Source organism: Mirounga leonina, unplaced genomic scaffold (genome assembly GCF_011800145.1).
Source record: "Mirounga leonina isolate KUSES-001 unplaced genomic scaffold, KU_Mleo_1.0 Mir_94, whole genome shotgun sequence".
In the NCBI taxonomy this organism is placed as follows: Eukaryota; Metazoa; Chordata; class Mammalia; order Carnivora; family Phocidae; genus Mirounga; species Mirounga leonina.
The window spans coordinates 42,279,183-42,300,034 of record NW_023270855.1 but is presented as its reverse complement, the minus strand read 5'-3'; the positions used below and the strand labels follow the sequence as shown (position 1 = coordinate 42,300,034).

The following is a 20,852-nucleotide window of genomic DNA, read 5'->3' as shown; positions in this document are numbered from 1 at the left end:
GTATTGTATGGTGACTAACATAACATAATAAAATTTTTAAAAAATAATTTAAAAATAATAATAAGGGCATCTGGGTGGCTCAGTCAGTTAAGCATCCAACTCTTGGTTTTGGCTCAGGTCATGGGTGGTGGGAATGAGCCCCAAGTCGGGCTCCGCACTCAGCGTGGAGTCAGCTTGTTCCTCTCCCTCTGCTCCTCCCCAGCTCACTCGCTCTCTCTCAAATAAGTAAATAAAGAAAATCTTAAAAAAAAAAAAAAAAAAAAAACAGCAGGAAAGATGGCTTAAAAGAAGTCCTAGAAATTACAAGGAATATCCAAGAAAATGAAAGCAAATGGGATCACACCGAAAAAAACCCACAGCCCAAAGGCACAGGAAAGCAGGACTGCAAGGTCCTCTATGCTTACAAACAGCAGGGATGATGAGGACTCCATTAAAAGCTATCAAGCCAGTCCCCGTTCCCCCCACACTTTCCTTCCCTCACGGCACAAGTCTGCCTTGTGCAGACCCCCAGATGGAATGGGGAGCCCTCACACCCCACCTGGCAGCACGGTTATATCCCTGTCAGAGGCAGGTGGGAGAATCTCAAATAGATAGTATTGCCAAGTAACGGAGGAACACTATTACCAAAAAAGTAAGGCATCACATTCAAAGAGAATAAATATCACTCAGGGAAACAATGCTGATACAGCAAATAGACTTTAAAAAAAAAAAAAAAACAAACTACCTCATTTCCCTCAGAAGGATAAAAGAAAACATCCCAGATTCATGAAACAAAAGCAAGCCCCTGAACAAAGTGAATTATCTAATCACTGAGTAGCAAATCCTCTTCCAGATTAAATAGTTTCCAATACTTTGCTTTCATCAAAATTAAAAGAGGTCATAACGTAGTTGCCTTCTGATAGGACGCTGAAAAGAATTTCTAACTGAAAATAATTTCTAATAATATTGACTTATGGAATTCTTAACATATAACTCAAAGAATGGAGGATATTGCCATAATAAGACTTCTATTCCCACATACTTAGCTATGTGAATAAAGTTTTCTGGCTATTACGTTTATTAAAACAATAGGAATAGGGGCGCCTGGGTGGCTCAGTCAGTTGAGCATCCAACTCTTGATTTCAGCTCAGGTCATGATCTTGGGGTCATGGGTTTGAACCCCACGTCAGGCTCCGCGCTCAGAGAGAGTCTGCTTGAGATTCTGTCTCCCTCTGCCCCCTCCCCTGTTTGCATGCACACTCTCTAAAATAAATAAATCTTTTTTAAACAAATAGCAATAGAAATTGCTAAATTCTCTCTCATCCCAGCAAAAAATAATGATCCACAGATTCATGATCTGAGGAAAATATAAATCCCCATCATTAAGAAAAACATTTCCAGGGCGCCTGGGTGGCTCAGTCGGTTAAGCGACTGCCTTCAGCTCAGGTCATGATCCTGGAGTCCCTGGATCGAGTCCCGCATCGGGCTCCCTGCTCGGCAGGGAGTCTGCTTCTCCCTCTGACTCTAACCCCTCTCATGTGCTCTCTCTCATTCTCTCTCTCTCTCTCTCTCAAATAAATAAATAAAATCTTAAAAAAAAAAAAAAAAGAAAGAAAAAAGAAAAACATTTCCAATCAAATTCAACTTTTATGGTTAGTTATGATTTACCAAAAATTATAATATATGTGATCAGTTGTATACTACTAGTAACTGTAATAATAACTTTTCTTCTGAACCAAATTAATACTTATAGCCTATGGTTACAGGAACTTTTTTTTTTTTTAAGATTTTTTTAAATTTTATTTTATTTGACAGAGAGATAGAGAGCACAGTAGACAGAGTGGCAGGCAGAGGGAGAGGGAGAAGCAGGCTCTCTGCTGAGCAAGGAGCCCAATGTGGGACTCGATTCCAGGACCCTGGGATCATGACCTGAGCCGAAGGCAGACACTTAACTGACTGAGCCACCCAGGTGCCCCTACAGGAACATTTTAAATTAAAATTTAAGCTTATATACATATTTTGCTACAAAAACACATAACAATCAAGAAAAACCTTTCAACTATAAAATGTATTATACAAAGATAAACATCTATGACAAACACAAAGGAGAAATAAGAGTTGAAGGAATCAAAAGAAGGATTTACATTTCCAATGATAAAGAACAGCTTGCTCATGCATTTTTAAAATAGATGATGAGAATCAAAATGCTATATATTTTGAAGGATTTGGATACACTAAACAGTGGTGTAACTTATTTTTATGTGGCAAAAGTAAAACATTCTGAAAATGACATGCTTTACAACTACTACCTCTGGCCAAAGCTTTAAATATCATCAACCTCCAGACTGGTATCTCCAGCCCAGAACTCTCCTCTGAACTCCAGACTCTTACCTAGCTGCCCACTGCTCTTCTCCACTTGAGGATCTTCCCTGCTGTCACGTAACTCACACTTTGACAACTCCCACAATTCCCTGAATTTCTTATATTCCCCTCAAAATCTACTCCTTCTAGAGCCTTCCCAATCTCAAATTGATGGCAATTCCTTCATTTCAGTTGCTCATGCTAAAACCCTTGCGGCCATCCAGGACTCCTCGTTGGCGCTGTGAAAGCAGCAGTTTGGGTGGTATGGCAGGGGTGACTGCAGGATGGGGGTGGGGGGGTGCTCCAGACAGAACCAGACAGGCCCTAGATCCACCTTTTTCAAAGAAGCAAGAAAAAAAGAAGTAAATGAGATGGGCAGCCGGTTGAGACAGGATTTTCTTTTTTTTTCTTTTTAAGATTTTATTTATTTGACAGAGAGAGCACAAGCAGAGGGAGAGAGAGGGAGAAGCAGGCTCCCCGCTGAGCAAGGAGCCCGATGTGGGACTTGATCCTAGGACCCCGGGATCATGACCCGGGCCGAAGGCAGCCGCTTAACCGACTGAGCCACCCAGGCGTCCTGAGACAGGATTTTCTTATTGAAGGGAAAAATTATGGCATGTTTGATGCCGATGAATGAGAGGAACCGCTGGTGCAGGAGACAGAAGAGACAACTGCTTGTAGCAGGGCCCTGAGTGAGAGCACAGCTCGCCCGGAACACCAGCAGTAAGAGCAGAGTAAAGGGCACAGGGGACGGTAGGTTAGGAGGAGATGCAGTGGGGGGATGCAGCGGGGGGAACTGTGCAGAAGTTCTCTTCTGACTGAGTCTATTGATTCTTTGTTATAATTATAAAAGTCTTTGGCTGAGAATATGAACAGGAGAGTTAATTAAGTGCTGGAGGTTGGAACAGAAAGAAGATGTGAAAGAGTTGTCTGAGAAAGTGGAAAACTTTACAATGCTCAGGTTCAAAGCTCAAGTTCTTCATATACAGATGAAGTAAGGCTCGCATTTATATTTCCTGAAGACAGTACTTATATGTCTAATAATTTTGCCTTGAGTTAAATAAGTGAATCTTTAGTTTTGAAAAATAGCCTCTGTAAGGCTAAATTAAGTAGAAACTGTGCATCCGTGAAGACGGTATGGTTTCACCGAAAGAACACCGGGTTTAAAATCAGGAGATCTGGGTACAATTGTGGTCTGTCACTATTAAACAAATGATCAAATCCAATTCCCTGTGCTTTCTAATCCTTAACAGCCTCCCCTGGAAAATGGGATAGTATCTACCCCCCATGGTTATCATGAGGACTAATAATACTAGAGGCAGTATTGTGCCAACTGTATAGTGTTATGTAAATGTTAACAACTATTGTTATTAACTACAGATAGATCAGCTCTAGATTGATCAATCTGGAGACTATAGATTACTGTAGATTAATCACTAAACTTTAAAGTAACCTTGGGAGAACAGTGAAATTATTTTACTTTTGCCTTATATAAAAATCTAGCTTAAGTGACATTAGCATACTATGTAATAACTGGAAGTCTAAGAAATAAGCAACTCACCAGAATAAAATAAAAGCCAAACAAGGAGGTCAGAAGAAAATAAAAGAGACTCAGATTCTACCATACATATAACACCTAACAGTCCTTAAAAAAAAAAAAAAGCTGAGGAGAGAAGAATCAAAACAAACAAACATTATAACATAAAAACAACAGGTTTTATTTTTTGATTTTTATTTTTTTAAAGATTTATTTATTTTAGAGAGAGAAAGAAAAAAAAAAAAAGAGCAGGAGGGGCAGAGGGAGAGAGAGTCTCGAGCAGACTCTGAGCTGAGCATGGAGCCCGACCCCACCACCCTGAGATCATGACCTGAGCTGAAACCAAGAGTCAGACACGCAACCAACTGCACAATCCAGGTGCCCCAACAATTAGGTTGTAGAGTAGGAAAGAGGGTCACTGTACATTACTGGGTAAGTCCTAATTCAAAAGATGCTACCCTCTCTTCTTTCACCGATTCCCCCAGAGGGGGAATGAAATGAAAACTTTCTCAGCTAAACACCTACAGCACTGAAAACAACACACGTTTTTTAAACTAATTGTATGCTCTGAGAAATAAAGATATTCAAATTTATTGTTTTGTTAAATCTCTTCTCTCTGAAGTGACTTCAGAGTCCAACAGCTGGCAAACCAATTTGGCAAAGGTTAGTAGCAAGAAGCTGAGAGGGCATGTGTGCTGTGAGGAAGACTGCCACAGTTAGTCACTTTGGGCAAAATGGGGGGATTCAGCATGATCGCAGCACAAGGGCACCTTCTAGTGCAAAAAGTCAGGTGTGTTCCAACACCGCCCTCTGGTGGCCAATAAAGTTGGCTGCGATGCTCTGTGATAGAAGGCCCGGCAGCTGAACAAGAACTCACTGGGCAGTTACCTAGTTATCATCCTTTCTAGGACTTTGGTCCTTTCTCCTGATCAATGTTTCTTCTCTTGGGTGCCTCAAAGTCACCTGCAAGGGCTTGTTAAAACACAGACATACCCAAAGTTTCTGATTCCATGTGGGCCCAAGTGAAAGGATACTACTGCTGGTCCAAGGACCACTCTTGGAGAACCACTGTCCTAAATGTCCTAAATGTCCTAAAACATTTAATAGAGGGCACCTGGGTGGCTCAGTGGTTAAGCGTCTGCCTTCAGCTTGGGTTGTGCCCGGGTCCTGGGATCGAGTCCCACATCTTGCTCCTTGCTCAGCGAGGAGTCAGCTTCTCCCTCTACCCCTCGCCCTCCCCACTCTCTCTGTCATTCTCTTTCTCTCTCAGATAAATAAATAAAATCTTTAAAAATAAATTTAATAGAAACAACTTCTTAGCCGTGAAAACCTCCTGGAATGCTGGGAAGAAGATATTCTCCCACTCCCACAAGTAGAACTAAGCACAGAGTTCAGAAAAATTAAGTGACTTGTTCACAAATTTGCCAATTATTTGTGTCTAAGCATCAACAATGTGCTAGATGCTCATTCAAACATCTACGACAATGTTTTGAATGAACAAAAGTCACAAAAGTATTACTGTTTTGTTATTCATATATGAGAAAGCTGTCTTTTGTTTCCCTGGCCTACAAAAGAGAGCCACATAGAGCTGATCTAGATAACATCTCCGAAGAAGAAAAAAAATCAATACATGTATCCGAAAAAGTATTTTGAGAACTGTTTCCCAAGGTGACAGGCATTTTAGAAGTAGTACGATACCAGTTTTATTTCAAGGTGTTTGGCTATTTAGACGTTTTATGGGGGCAATAAGAAAATAAAAATACTCATGGAAACAAAACTGAATAGGGGTAAAACGGAAAAGAGTATAGTGTATCCACAAAAAAGGCCTAAAAACAATGACAAATCCAGTAGTAACAAGGCTTGAAAAATCATTGTTTCCAGGTTTGGGGCAGGAACTGTATAGGGGGGCGGGGGGGGAGCAACATTTCCTACTCTGTGTTAAGTATCATAAAGGCAGCCTGCTTGCTTACCCCTCTTTTTAAGTTGAGGGCAATTAGGGTGGGGGCATGTGAGAATGAAAAGACATAGAAACACCACTATCCAAAAAGTTCTATTACATGTAACCCTTTCAACTGCCCTTTCTATCCTAGATGCAAGAAAGTGGTTGATCAATTTCCACTGGCTGGCCTACCTGAGGCTGCTGCAAAATCACATCTAGAGCTCCAGTGATAATTTACTGAATCTCATCCAATAACAAAATCAAACTTAAAGTTGGATGTACATGAAATAAGGAAGTAATGAAGTATAAACATGAAATAATGAAGTCTAGGGCCCTTCCATCACTTCTGAAGAAGTATTCAGAAGAAAAAACATCTACTTAGAACGTTCTCCAGGTAAAACACAAACATGAAACCTATCCTTTGGGCAAAATCCACCAGAGTCTGATAATTTATAAAAATCAGACTCACAGTAGAGAAGCCCCCATTCACTGAGAGTGTACTCACTGCCCCAGATCTCTGCAAGACCAAATAAAGAAATTCTTTTCCTTTCTTCTTCAATGTCTCCAGCCACCTCTCCTAATCCCACTTATTCTTTTTTTTTTTTTTTTAAGATTTTATTTATTTTTTGACAGAGACACAGTGAGAGAGGGAACACAAGCAGGGGAAGTGGGAGAGGGAGAAGCAGGCTGCCCGCAGAGCAGGGAGCCTGATACAGGGCTCGATCCCAGATGACCTGAGCCGAAGGCAGACGTTTAACGACTGAGCCACCCAGGCGCCCCTCTCCCACTTATTCTTAACCAAACCTTCTACAAACAAGGTCGTATGAAAAAAATTAGAAACTTGTAATTTAGTTCTCCTGTAATTATAAATTTTATGTTATTCTTTTTGAACAGGTTAATAAGTAAATGCACGTGTACAAAACCCAACTGGTTCAAAGGGATAAACAGTAAAAATAAGGCTCCCTCCCATCCTACACTCCAGCCAGCTACTTCTTCCTGGAGTAATCATGGTTACCAATTTCTAGAGTAGTCTCCCTGAATTAATGAACTTTTAATTATAGTACTTAACTACAGGTTATTCACATATTAAAAATATTAGGGACAATGTCATAATTTTTATAAGCAAAATAGTTTCTAAAAAAACTTTCCTCTTCTGGGGTTAAGTTAATGGTACACAAGTCACCCAAGATGAAGCATAAGAAAATCTACTGCTGCCACATCATTATCCTCACCCACCTAAGCTGAGTCCCAGGTGGTGGAAGCATTGCTAAAGGAAAACAGAAAATGAAATCCAAAGCAAGACATGGCCCTCCAGGACAGGGAGGTAAGCACTGGCTGTCCTGTGTCAGAGCATGTGAGGGAGAGATGTGCAGTGTAACACCAGCAGGTAAGAAGAATTCAACTAAAAAGTTTAATGATAGTTGCATGAGAGTATAGGGTCCCTGGCATCCACGCAAGGGGAGTTCACATCACCTGCAGGTCTGCCTGTACAGATATTTACCAGATGCTCATAAGACCGCAAGCTGAGTGGGAAAGTGTCCTTCTGCAGACTTGGGAGAAAGCCACCACTAGAGGAAAGGGGTGCGGCCCTGACCTCCCCAAACCACCCCACCCTTCTATTCTACACAAACAAAAGCTGAGCTGCTGGGGGGGCGGGGGGGGGAGTGCCAAACCCTGTCAACTCCAGGTCCTGGGTAAAGACCCATTGCAGCTGGGGAAAGAGTGAAGAAAATATCCTCTTACCCTAGGGGAGGAGCAGTAAGTCCTACCCAGGATCCTGCAGGATACCATTAGAAGACCCTCCCACTGTAAGAGGGATATTACTGAGAAAGACTCAACCATGCACACAGGATTAAGCCTAAGCCAGGACCAAAAACCAAAGATGACAAAACTCCTATCTACTTCCAGGCTAGCCCTTTCTGATAAGGGAGGGGCTAGCACATGGACAAACACCCTTCAAGGGCACAGGTGCACAGGGAGACCAAAAGCTAAGAGTGGAACAAGAACATTGAGAGGAACCTTTCAGCACCGCACTCCTGGCTCTAAGCACAAGGAACAGAGGAATTTGAAGCCAGTACTGCACTGAAGACAATCATAGTAACAACGAAACTCAAACCTAACTCTGCCCTAGCCTAAACGGACTCAACCCTTGATATTAACTCTAGTGAAAAAAAAGACAAGACTACTTCCAGGCATAAATATTTTTTTTTATCTCAGTCACTACTGTTTTACATGTGAAGTCCAGCATTCACTCAAAAATTAAGAGACACATAAAAAGTGCCCCCCCAAAAACAACCACTGTCAAGAGACAAAACAATCAGACTAAGAAATGACCCAGATGTTCAAATTTAGCAGACAAGAGACTTAAAATAATTATGAATATTGTTAAAGTCTATAGTGGAAAAGATCAAAATATGCATGAACAGATGGGGAACTTCAGCAGAGAGCCAGAAGAGACTATAAGAAAAGAGTCAAATAGAAATGCTAGAGATTAAAACCAGAAAAGCTACTAAAGAGTGCTGAGGGCTCCACATTAGATTCAACGAAACCCAGGGGGCGGGGGTGGGGGATGGGAATCAGAGAACTTGAAAATAGGTCAAAAGAAAGTACCCAAATGAAACAGAAAACAAAGGGGGGGAAGCATCCAAGAGCTGTGAAGCAATACCTAAAAATCTAATAAAAATGTCACTGGAATCCCAGGAGAAAAGATAAAGAATAAGGCAAAGAAGTATTTTTAAAAGATAACAATCCAAAAATTTCCAAACTTCATAAACCACATCAAAGCTCAGATCAAGCTCAGAGAACCCCAAGCAGGACAAATACCAAGATACTACCTAAACACAACATATTCCAACTGCCAAAAACCAAAGATAAAGATAAAATTCTAAAGGCAGCCAGAGGGGCAAAAAGGAACAAAGATCAAGATTATAACAGACTTGGGGGTGCGTGGGTGGCTCAGTTGGTTAATCGGCTGCCTTCGGCTCAGGTCATGATCCCGGGGTTCTGAGATCGAGCCCACGTCGAGCTCCCTGCTCAGCGGGGAGTCTGCTTCTCCCTCTGCCCCTCACCCTGTTCATGCTCTCTCTCTCTCTCTAATAATTAAATAAAATCTTAAAAAAAAAAAAAGATTATAACAGACTTCTCATCACAAACTATCCAAGTGGGAAGACTAATTTTCCTAAATGAAAGAAAAAAGTCACAAAGAATATACACCTTGGAGAGGTATCTTCCAAAACTGAATGCTTGTTTTTCATAAACCAAAGCTGAAATAATTCACTGCTAAAAGACCTGTGCTGTAAGAAATGTTAAAAGTAACAATGTATCATGGAACACTACATCAAAACCTAATAATGTACTGTATGGTGACTAATATAACATAATAAAATTAAATTAAAAAAAAAAAAAGAAAAATCCCCCCCCCCCCAAAAAATGTTAAAAGAATTCTTTCAGGCATTAGGAGTATGGTACTAGATAGAAATCTGGATCTATACAAAGAAATAAAGAGTGCCCAAGATGGTCAAAATTAGAATAATTGTAAAAGGTTATTTCCCAAAATTTTAATCTAAAAGGTAACTGACAATCTAAAAAAAAAGAGTAACAATGTAGGTTATTAACATATGTAAAATTAGGTGTATGACAGTAAAACAAAAAATGAAAGGGGAATTGGACATTTACTGTTTAGCATGGAATCTTACACTATACATGAAGTGGTACAATATTACTGGACAGCAAACTGGAAGAAATTACACTGTAAACAGTAGGTCAAATATGAAACAATTTTAATTTAAAGACTTTATTCATTCATTTATTTAGAGAGAGAGCCAAGGTTGAGCAAGGGGAGCAAAGGGAGGGGCAAGGGGGGGAATGGGGGAGGGAGAGAATCCCAAGCCGACTCCATGCCAAGTGCAGAGCCCCGCGTGGGCCTGATCCCAAGACCCTGAGATCATGATCCAAGTGGAAACCAAGAGTCAGATGCCCAACTGACTGAGCCACCCAAGCGCCCCAAATATAAAATAAATTTTAAAAGAAATATACATAATAAGCCAATATTGAAGTTAAAAACAAAATCATAAAAAATATTGAATTAATCCAATATTTCTGGGTTTTTTTACAGAAAGAAAAACAATAAAGAACAGACGGAAGAAATAGAAAGCAACTAGCAAAATGACAGATTTAAATCCAACCATATCAATAATCACATTAAATATAGTCTAAAATACCAATGAAAAGACAGATCTTCAGACTGGACACAAAAGCAAGACCCATATATTCTGTCTACAAGAAACCCACTTTTATTAAATATTAATAAAGAAATGCACTGAAAGTAAAAGGGGTGCCTGGGTGGCTCAGTTGGTTAAGCAACTGCCTTCAGCTCAGGTCATGATCCTGGAGTCCCGGGATCGAGTCCCGCATCGAGTCCCGCATCGGGCTCCCTGCTCGGCGGGGAGTCTGCTCCCTCTGACCCTCCCCCTTCTTATGCTCTCCCTCTCTCTCATTCTTTCTCAAATAAGTAAATAAAATCTTTAAAAAAAAAAAAAAAGAAAGAAAGAAATGCACTGAAAGTAAAAGGATACAGACAGGTAATACCATGTCAACATTAAACAAAAGGAAGCTCCAGTAGCTCTATTAGTAGGACAAAAATGAGACTTCAGAACAAACAATATTACCAAAAATAATGAGATACTACATAACGATAAGAGGGTCAATTCATGAAGAAGATGTAACAATCATGGGTGAAGGGGATTAAGAGTACACTTATCTTGATGGGCACCGAGTAATATATGGAAGTGCTGAATCACCATATTGTACACCTGAAACTAATATAACCCTGTATGTCAACTACAGATCTTCAAAATACATGAAATAAAAATTGGTGGAATAGAAAGGAGAAAGAAACAAATCAACAAAATTCTGTGGAGACCTCAACATCTCTCCCCCTCTCAGAAATCATTACAAGTAGATACAAAGTCAGTAAGGATACAGAAAACCTCAACAACATTATCAACCAAGTAGACTCAATTGACATAAAAAGAGTACTCCACACAGTAACAGCATCATATTATTTCAAGTGCTCAGAGAACACTGACTATGACAGGCCATATTCTGGACCATACAATAAAACATGACAAACTGAAATGAACTGAAATTTTTTTTTTTTTTTAAAGATTTTATTTATTTATTTGACAGAGAGAGACACAGCAAGAGAGCGAACACAAGCAGGGGGAGGGGGAGAGGGAGAAGCAGGCTCCCCGCAGAGCAGGGAGCCCGATGCGGGACTCGATCCCGGGACTCCAGGATCATGACCTGAGCCGAAGGCAGTCGCTTAACCCACTGAGCCACCCAGGCGCCCTGAACTGAAATTTCAAAGGATGTCTTCAACACACCAAAATCTATGGGATGCATATGAAACCATGATTAGAGGGAAATTTGTAACATTTTAAATGGTTGCCAAAGGTGGGAGGTGGAGGGTTGGCAAAATGGGTGAAGGCAGACAAAAGGGACAAACTTCCAGTTATAAAATAAGTCGGTCCTGGGGATGAAATGTACAGCATGGCAACCACAGTTAATAACACTGTACTGTATACTTGAAAGTTGCTGAGAGTCGATCTTAAAAGTTCTCATCACAAGGAAAAAAAATTTGTAACTATGTGTGGTAACAGAAGTTAATTAGACTTATTGTGGTGGTTATCTCACAAGATACAAAATAGGAAGTCATTATGTTGTACACCTTAAACTAATACAGTATTTTGTATCAATTATGAAAAGAAGAAATGTTTCAAATCAATGATCTAAACTGCTGACCTTAAAAAAAAACAGAAAATGACTAAATCAACCCAAAGCAAGCAGAAGGAAGGAAATATTAAAGATATGAGCAGAAATTGAAAGTAGAAAAATAGGGGGAAAAAATCTGTGAAACCAAAAGCTGGATCTTTAAAAACATCAGTAATCAATAAAACTCTACCCAGACTCATCAAGAAAAAAGACAGAACACAAATTACCAATATAATGAATGAAAGACGGGGCATAAAGTATATCCTACTGACATTAAAAGAATCAGGTAATAGTACAACTTTATCTCCATCAATTTGACAACTTAAGAGGAAATGTGCCAATTCCCTGAAAGATAAAAACTACTAAAGCTCACTTGAGAAGAAATAGATAACCTGAATAGTTCTGTATCTCTTAAAGAATTGAATTCCTAAAAAAAAAAACCTGACCAAGAAAATTCCAGGGCCAGATGGCTTCACTGACCAAGTCTATCCAACATTAAAGACAAAAACATCAATTCTACACAAACTATGCTAGAAAACAGAACTGTAAGGAACATTTCCCAACTCATTTTATGATGCTGCACGACCTCAATTCTAAAACCAGACAAAGGCATCATAAGAAAACTACAGACCAATATCCCACATGAACATAAATGCAAAAATCCTCAACCAAATAGTAGCAAATCTGATCCAGCAACATATAAAAGCAGCAAACCTCTTTTAAAGATTTAATCCAGATGGGTATTAAAGAGGGCACATATTGCGGGGCGCCTGGGTGGCTCAGTTGGTTAAGCAACTGCCTTCGGCTCAGGTCATGATCCTGGAGTCCCTGGATCGAGTCCCGCATCGGGCTCCCTGCTCAGCAGGGAGTCTGCTTCTCCCTCTCCCGCTCCCCCCTCTTGTGCTCTCTCTCACTCTCACTCTCTCTCTCAAATAAATAAATAAAATCTTTAAAAAAAAAAAAAGAGGGCATATACTGAATGCAGCACTGGGTGTTATATGCAAACAATGAATCATGGAACACTACATCAAAAACTAATGATGTAATGTATGGTGATTAACACAATAAGATAAAATTTTAAAAAAAGATTTAATCCATGGTTTAATCCTGACCTACAATTACTCCTAAAGACAACAAGTGGTATCTGGTTCCATTCCAAATTCAATATTGATGTAAACACAGAATTTTATATATCCGACTTTTTACAAAGCTACTTTCAAAGTAAAGGCATAGCAGACAGTTTAATCTAGGAAATTAGGCAGATTATACAGTAGTTGAGACTTTACAGAAGAAACCTTTAGATTAAAAGTAATCTACAGTTTCATGAACACACACTCAACTAAAGGGTAATGAATGAACCTACATCTTTGGTTTCTAACAGAAATTTAGATAAAGAGAAAGTGACTAGCCTATACTAAAAAAACTCAGCTCAGTTTCCTCAAGATTTCTAAGATTATGACCCAAAGCATAATCCCTAATCTGCTTTCTCAGCAGCCTGGTTTAACTACTTACCTTCAACCTGGCTAGTATCTGAGCATGGTTTCTTCTTTGACTCCGAATTCCCGGTTTTCTCATCAACATCCAGGAGAGGAATATAGTCTGTTTTTCCAACAGTTTCTCCCACAACATCATCAAAGGCCTCTGCCTCCAGCGTGGCAATAAAGTCCCGTTTTATCTCTTCCTCAATTTCTGGAGGTGGCTCTGTTAATGCATCTGCAAGACTGAGGTCAGCCATTTTGCACCACTGCAACTGCCTGGTTAAGGGGGAAAAAAGTTGCGTAAGATGAGCACTGTGCAAAGGGAAACACATCCCTAGAAACTCTTCTCAGGTGTTCTAAACAAAATAAGAAATAAAATCTAAAACTTGAGGGCTCGAAGAGGTTCCCTCATTTCACAGATTAGAAATGAAAGCTGAGTTAACAGTCTTACCCGAAGTAAACACTCTCTCCCATCTCTTGGAAGTAAACAGAGCAAGAGCCATTTCGTCCTTTTCATTAATAAAAAAAATTTAAAAGTATAAAAAAAATCAATTTATCCAGTTACAGCCAATAAGACTCAAATCAGGTCTTTTGATTTCAAGTCTTATAAACTTTTCAATTATCTCATCTATCTTCGTTTCCAAATCATGTCCCAGAATAATTCTTAAAAGAATATACAAAAGGAGGGGTGCCTAGGTGGCTCAGTCGATTAAGCATCTGCCTTCGGCTCAGGTCATGATCCTAGGGTCCTGGGATCGAGCCCCGCATCGGGCTCCCTGCTCCGTGGGAAGCCTGCTTCTCCCTCTCCCACTCCCCCGCTGCTTGTGTTCCCTCTCTCGCTGTGTCTCTGTCAAATATATAAATAAAATCTTAAAAAAAAAGAATATACAGATTACATTATATTCCCATTAAAAAAAAGGTTACATTGAAGGAAGTCATCTCTCCTGACGAAAGATTTATTTTGTTGATGTTAAATACTGCTTCTTCATGAATTTCTTGTGGATAGCTCCGTTAACCAAACTATACCTAGCCCTGGTGGCATGAAAAATACAGACATGTTCCCTGATTAGCTAGGGGTGGCAGCCCCTCTGTGTGGTCATGTACATCACCATCTTTTCAGAACATCAGGCTCTCAATTTTTAAATATGACCTGAAGTTAAGTATAATCTACTACAGGCAAAACTGCAGGTGACTGGCCCAGAAAATACAGAAATAGTGTAGCAAAAATGCCAAACGGCCTGAAATAAATTGAGCTCCCGATACATACATAGCACACTGGGAAATAAAAAAAGTGTTCCAAGTACTATCTCTGCTTTCAAAAGGTCTAATTTAATAGAGGCTCCAAGAGACTCATAAAGATAAGTGAACATATGAGCTTTCTTGAGCAGGCAAAGGTAAATCAAATAGAAATCCTTAGCTGCCTAAGGGCGCCTGGATGGCTCAGTAAGTTGAGCGTCCCACTCTTGATTTTGCCTCAGGTTGTGATCTCAAGGTCCTGGGATGGAGCCCCGCACTGGGTCAGCCTGGGGATTTTCTCTCTCTCCCTCTGCACCCAACCCCTTGCTTGCACAGCAGTGCGAACGTGCACACGCTCTCTCTCTCATGAATAAATAAATCTTAAAAAAAAGAACGAAAGAAATCCTTAGCTGCATAGTATGATAGCTACTGCTTCTGTCTGCCTGGAAATTTATTCTTATCTCCCCCCATATTCACCAACAGCCACCCCAGTGGAGTTGGGCACATGACCAGGAAGAGGATGGATGGAAAAGGAGTATTTCATAACTATATCCTGGATGGAAGACCCACCAAGTGGCCGCTGTTCAGTTGTCCTGCTGTCCTCTTTCTCAAGTCTAAGGGAGCAACCTTCTCATCTTTCTTCTGCCTAATTTAGTCAATCTATTGCTTACAACCAAAGAATCTCAACTAATACACATAGTCTTTCCTCAACCCAAATTTTTAAAAGCCAAAATTTACTATGATTCCGAGCCATTTTTAAAGGCCCCGTCCTTTAAAACTGTCCACCACTGTCTACCTCTCTCCAGCGAAATTTACTAAGGAAAAAGAAATACACACCAAAGAGTATAATCATTCTATCTTCAACTCTGTCTCCACACACAAGTTCCTATCATAGTCATCAGCAGCACACATCTAACCCATTTACAACACATGAATATGGATGGGCACTCCTATTCTATATGCCTCCCAGGCTACTTTACATGTAAAGTATGATTTTCTCCAGATCCTGCCTGGAAAAGTGCTGAAAAATGACTCATTAAAGAACTTTTTAAAAGCCTGACAAATTTAATGTCAATAAGTTCCATAAAAAGTACTGCTTTTCCCTTTTTTATGATAACTATCATTACCAGTTAGCATTTGAAACCTATTATGAACCAAAAATAATAAAGGATGTCTATAATTAGACAGTTTCAAGGTCAAAGAGCACTTGAAAGGACATCTGTACCATCCTTAACAATAGCTCTATTTTTTCCATAATACATACCTAGGACACCTTTTTCATGCAATCCACTCAAACTTCTTAATTTAGGACACAGGTAAAAATACAGACAAAACCAACAATATCTTTTCAATCTCAATTATCTGAGTGCATATTCTCAAAGGGCAGCTCTTTACCCACTATAATCTTTCCCTCTTCACCCCCACCCCAACCAAACCACTTCCTGAGCTGACATTCGGTTCATGGAATATGAATAGCAGCTTAAATTCAGCCTAAGAAGGTAAAACTGATAGAAAATTAGACAGCTGGAAAGCAGGAAGGTCATTTGGCTCCGAGTGCATCTAGCCAACTACCCAGCATCTGTATCAACACAGCTTAGATATTCCTTTCTTGTCACTACATATAAATAGAAATATGATTTACACACAACACACACACACACACAGACACAATTTACTTTCTGGCTTTTATCCAGAAAGCCCCAGTTTTCAATAAATTGAAGAGATGACTCAATTTTATAGTTATTCTACTCTAAAATATATACAAGTATAATAAATTTGGTAAGTGGGGACTCCTGGGTGGCTCAGTTGGTTAAGCGACTGCCTTCAGCTCAGGTCATGGTCCCAGGGTCCTGGGATAGAGCCCCGCATCGGGCTCCCTGCTCAGCGGGAAGCCTGCTTCTCTCTTTCCCACTCCCCCTGCTTGTGTTCCCTCTCTCACTGTCTCTCTCTGTCAAATAAAGAAATAAAAATCTAAAAAAATAAATAAATAAATAAAATTAAAAAAAATAAATTCGGTAAGTGTTCTACAGGTTTGTTAAACTGGTTCTGCAAGTGTTCCAGAATTGATTTTAATGAATTCATACGTGAATTTCATCCCACACTTACAGAACCATTTAAGGTCACTTAATATTCAGTTATGCCTTAAAATGTTGAATTATGTAATTTATGGACAAAAGGGTATGACGCAATGTTATTCTCAAATCTGGATATTCAAGAAGATCCAAAAATGTACCCTTGTGAATGAGGACTAACTACTAAAAAGAAATGATTTCTTCTTGACTATTTCTACTATTCCTTTCTTATTTGTATAAAGTTTTACCTTTAAAAGGATTTTGTTACTAGGAGGCAAAAAAGAAAGCTGGGTACAGAAGTTTCTATGCCTCACTGAGGCACCAGTTTAATCTAAAAAGCTTTCAGTGAGTCACCTTCAGGGGCTGAGTTCCCTCATCTGTAAAATGAGAGTGGTATGTTAAGTGATTCCTAAGGTTGATTATTCTATAAGATGCTTATCATTTAGATTCATCACTTAAGTTAGAAATAAACAACATATATATTGCATATAGATCCTCAATGTGCCATCTGTGACTTTTCTATGTCAAGTACTCCCAATTATAACTGGGTTCAGGTTTATTAAAAGGCAAAAGCTTTTTGGCAAAGGGAGAGACTAAAAACAAACTCATCACTGCACAGTGCCCTGCTTGAGCATATCTGACTGGAGCTTAAGAAACTCCACCCAGTTCTGGCTAACATCAAAGGAGACTTGACACCACTCTGCCAGAAAATAAGCCCCATATTATTTAACCAGGGACCAAGAGAACACACAGTTTTCAAGCATAGCGCTTTGAACATCTGATATTTCATTCTGACTACATGCCTGAAGTGAAACTATCTGGTGAGAAGAGTTTTGAAAATATGTGAACGAAGACAAGAAGAAATGACACGACAAGATGATGAAGCACAGAACAGAATTTTGGTCTCTTAACTACCCTCTATTAATAGCCATGTACTCATCCAGAGTAAATAAGAAGATATGATGAGGTCCCAAAGCATCTCCTCTGTTGTATGGTTTACTTTAGATTACAAACTCTGGAATTAGTTACTGAACTATTTTCTAGGTCTATAGAGATTAGTGTTCATATCTAATTTAAATACCCAGAAGTATGGGCAACTTTTTAAGGTCCCAAAATTCCTCTTGTGAATCTTAGGTCAGTCTTACCTATAGTCAATCACTCACTCCAGATCTGTGCTCATTCTGTCTGATGAAACATTACCATTAGCGATCTAGTCTGCAAATGGCCTGTTGCTGCCTTTTGTCCTCTGCATCTACTTCCGTCCCCCTGGCCCCTCCGCCCTCCCAAAGGTGCTGCTTCGAAGCTAAAGTGGAGCAAGGAAACTCATGATAAAAAAGAAGAACAGAAGCCTAATTCCCACCAACATACTGAAACACTTTTCACAACCACAGTCATATTTTCATTTCACTCCATCACATTAGCCAAATCTGTACCGAGATTCATTTGCGGTAGCCAGCATGCTCTTTTTAACAGTGTAGAATCCTTTTTCACAATTCCAAAGGGAGTAAGGGGACTTACATCCCAGAAGGTCCATCCTTCCACCTTAGTGTGAATTTATTTCTTATCAAGTTAACTTTCCTCTTAATCCCAGAGATCAAGTCCGTGCAAAGTATGTGAGCTTTTTGGTTTTAGTGTGAAAAGAAGAATACTAATTTAGCAACACGGAACATTTCAGAGAACAAAGCAGATTTGGATAAGGTATCAAAGTAGGGAGAGGGTATGTGGTCCCAGAGGCCCCAGGAGGTCAAAGAAAGGGAGGTAATACAATGCCAAAGGCAAGCTCTTTTCAAATATTACCTCCTGTCAGTTTTCAAAACTTTCTTCACAGTCACCTGGATGAGGTGAAAAACAAAATTATCATTTATAACACTGTTTATCTAAGGGAAATGCTTCTGAGTTCCAAATAACCAACTTACTAAATAAACATTTAATAATAATTCTTAAAAGCAGAAGACTGCTCATAATGCTCACTTGAATTTTCTCGATGATTGATAGTCTGTCAGTTCTGGGGGGGAATGGGGGTAGAGGATGAATTATGGACAAGATACAGAACTAAAAAGATATGTGGGGCTAATATTTTCTTCTATATATTTTTTTTTTTTTTTGAATGACTGATGTAAACAGCAGAGAATCCTGAGGCCAACACTGAGCTGCTATCCCAGGACATCAGTGAGAGTGCTGTGACCAAAATGAAGTGCTTGTTCCTCAGGCTTGGAAGAAACCCAGCATCCCAGCCAATTCCAGAGACCATTTATAATCTGACATGGTGGCGGTATAGCCTGCATCACGAAGATTTCATATTCAACATGAGATTTTTTTAAGTTTGCCTAGCAAACTTTCAGTTACTAAATGGGGACTCTATTCCTCAGATTAGTTTTAATGAAGTCCTTTCAGAGGTCTGTTACATAGCAAGCTGACCCTTATTTGTCTGGTATCTGTGTTCTGCTTTTAATTTATTTAACTAGAAAACTAGTTTGATTTATACTTTCAATCAGAACGGTATTTCATTCAAAGTAAAATGAAATCTTTATTAAGGACCTGTATGGGAGTCAGCTAAGATCTTACACAGCTCACAGGCACATGTGATCCCTGAGGCTAATCTGAATTTCTCCTGCTCCTCCCCAGAACCAGAATGGCAAAGGCACAGCTCAGCAACATCTTGACTATCCTAGCAATAAACCCCAAACCCCTGCAGAATATATTAAGTTTCCACCCCCAGGTACCTCCCTACACACTTCAAGGACAACAGCTGTACTATTATGAACTGATGGTATTTGCAGGCTCCACAGGGTTCTGTTCAGAACCACCATTTGTCCCATTCATCATAGGATCAGCAACAGGAGAAAGCCCTGATTACTAGAATAGCTGAAGCCACTGCCCAGTGACATTCCTATATGGAAGAGCACATGGATTTTACTTCCATGTAGTCCCCAAAACAAAGAGTTCCTTTTCCCACTGCTATTTTAGGGAGCCCTGTCCTCAAAACATAAAAAAACACTGCATACACATGCACACACATATTCACATACATAAAACCTTGCAGCACAAGCCTGAAAGCCCAGCTTGCTTACTTACAGGAGTTATCCAGGCAGTTTGTGTTCAGTCCTGACCGAATGCATTTTGGACCTCTAAACAGGCACCTGCCCACCAAATTTCTGTCCCAGTGAATTTAAAGCTATTTCTCCAAGAAGAATCACCTACACTAGCTACCTCCCACTGTTATAGCCATGTGATCCACTCAGCATGATGTCCGCTGAAGTCTGGTAACGTGAGCCAAAACAAGAGATGACAATGACACAGCACTTACATTTCTGCTATCACCATCCTTAAGAGCGACTCTTCCATTTTATTCCAATTAAAAAAAGAAAATGAGTGAATCTTAAGGGGCGCCTGGGTGGCTCAGATGGTTAAGCATAGATGCCTTTGACTCAGGTTATGACCCCGGGGTCCTGGGACCGAGCCCTACATCGGGCTCCCTGCTCAGCAGGGAACTTGCTTCTCCCGCTCCTACTCCTGCTCCCCGCCCTCCGCTTGTGCTCTCTCGCTCTCTCTGTCAAATAAATAAAATCTTAAAAAAAAAAGTGAATCTTAAGATGATTCTCAATACCTAATGCCCCCGAATTGTGAGGAAAAAAAGTGTTTTAAAATGTTACTCTTCATCCCACTTATTCTTCCTCAGTCTAATTAAGACCCAAACACGTTCAGAGTTTCCCTACACCTATCCAAAAATTATTTCTAAACACTTAAGACCTCTAAAGGCTTTTATGAAAACACCAGTTCAAATAATCTAGGCTCCAATTCCCTCACTTTAACAGTGGACAAAAAAAGGAACCAGAAGAAACAAGTCACTTATAAATGAAGCTAGACTGAGGATCAGGCTAAGGGGAGACCCAGCAAACACCAGAAACACAAGCAGGGTGTGACAGAATTGATAAAATCTTGGAATCTTATAGTTTCTGTTTTATCTGACACAATGACATCACTATACTTTCAAATCTATTTTTTTGCCTTACCTTTTCTTCTTAAAGTATAAAAGCAATTGGGAGAAGTCCTAAACATCAGGGGAAAAATCTCAGCTGATTTAAAAGGACCCCAATCCCAATTAGGAAAAAAACACTCCAAACTCCTTTGTGTGATATCCAGGTCACATAATCCTACAGGGCCCTGCCCTAGGACCTACCACAGCCATATCAGTGGTTTGCACGGAGGCTCTCCCTGTACTTTAGTCAACACGGGACCAGCTGCCATTTTATAAGCCTATCACTGACATTATCGCCACATGCCCTTGTTCATACTGCTCTCCACACAACAAATCCTCGTCACTCCTTTCTCACTTGTCAGAGTCTTGAAATGAACTACCATCAACTGTCACCTTTTCTGTGATTCCATTCTGAGATCTGTTCTCCCAGCACCACTGAGAACTAACACCTCATCTGTATTTCTCTTGAAACAGTACAGTCTGATATGTACCGTAGTTA

The 20,852-nt window shown here is 39.9% G+C and overlaps 1 protein-coding gene across 12 annotated transcripts in view; it reads right to left on the bottom strand.

Annotated features, from left to right (window-relative positions):
* Window positions 1-20,852, bottom strand: part of MAP4 (microtubule associated protein 4) — a 200,329-nt gene that overhangs the window by 118,286 nt on the left and 61,191 nt on the right. For 2 of the 12 annotated variants that reach the window (XM_034998405.1, XM_034998404.1), the window contains exon 2: window positions 13,101-13,342. In XM_034998405.1, the coding sequence (XP_034854296.1) occupies window positions 13,101-13,323 (223 nt within the window). In that variant the 5' untranslated portion in view covers window positions 13,324-13,342. Of the gene's footprint in view, window positions 1-13,100; window positions 13,799-18,171; window positions 19,753-20,852 lie in introns of those variants that run through there. The other 10 variants (XM_034998407.1, XM_034998409.1, XM_034998406.1 and 7 more) reach the window with 7 other exon arrangements.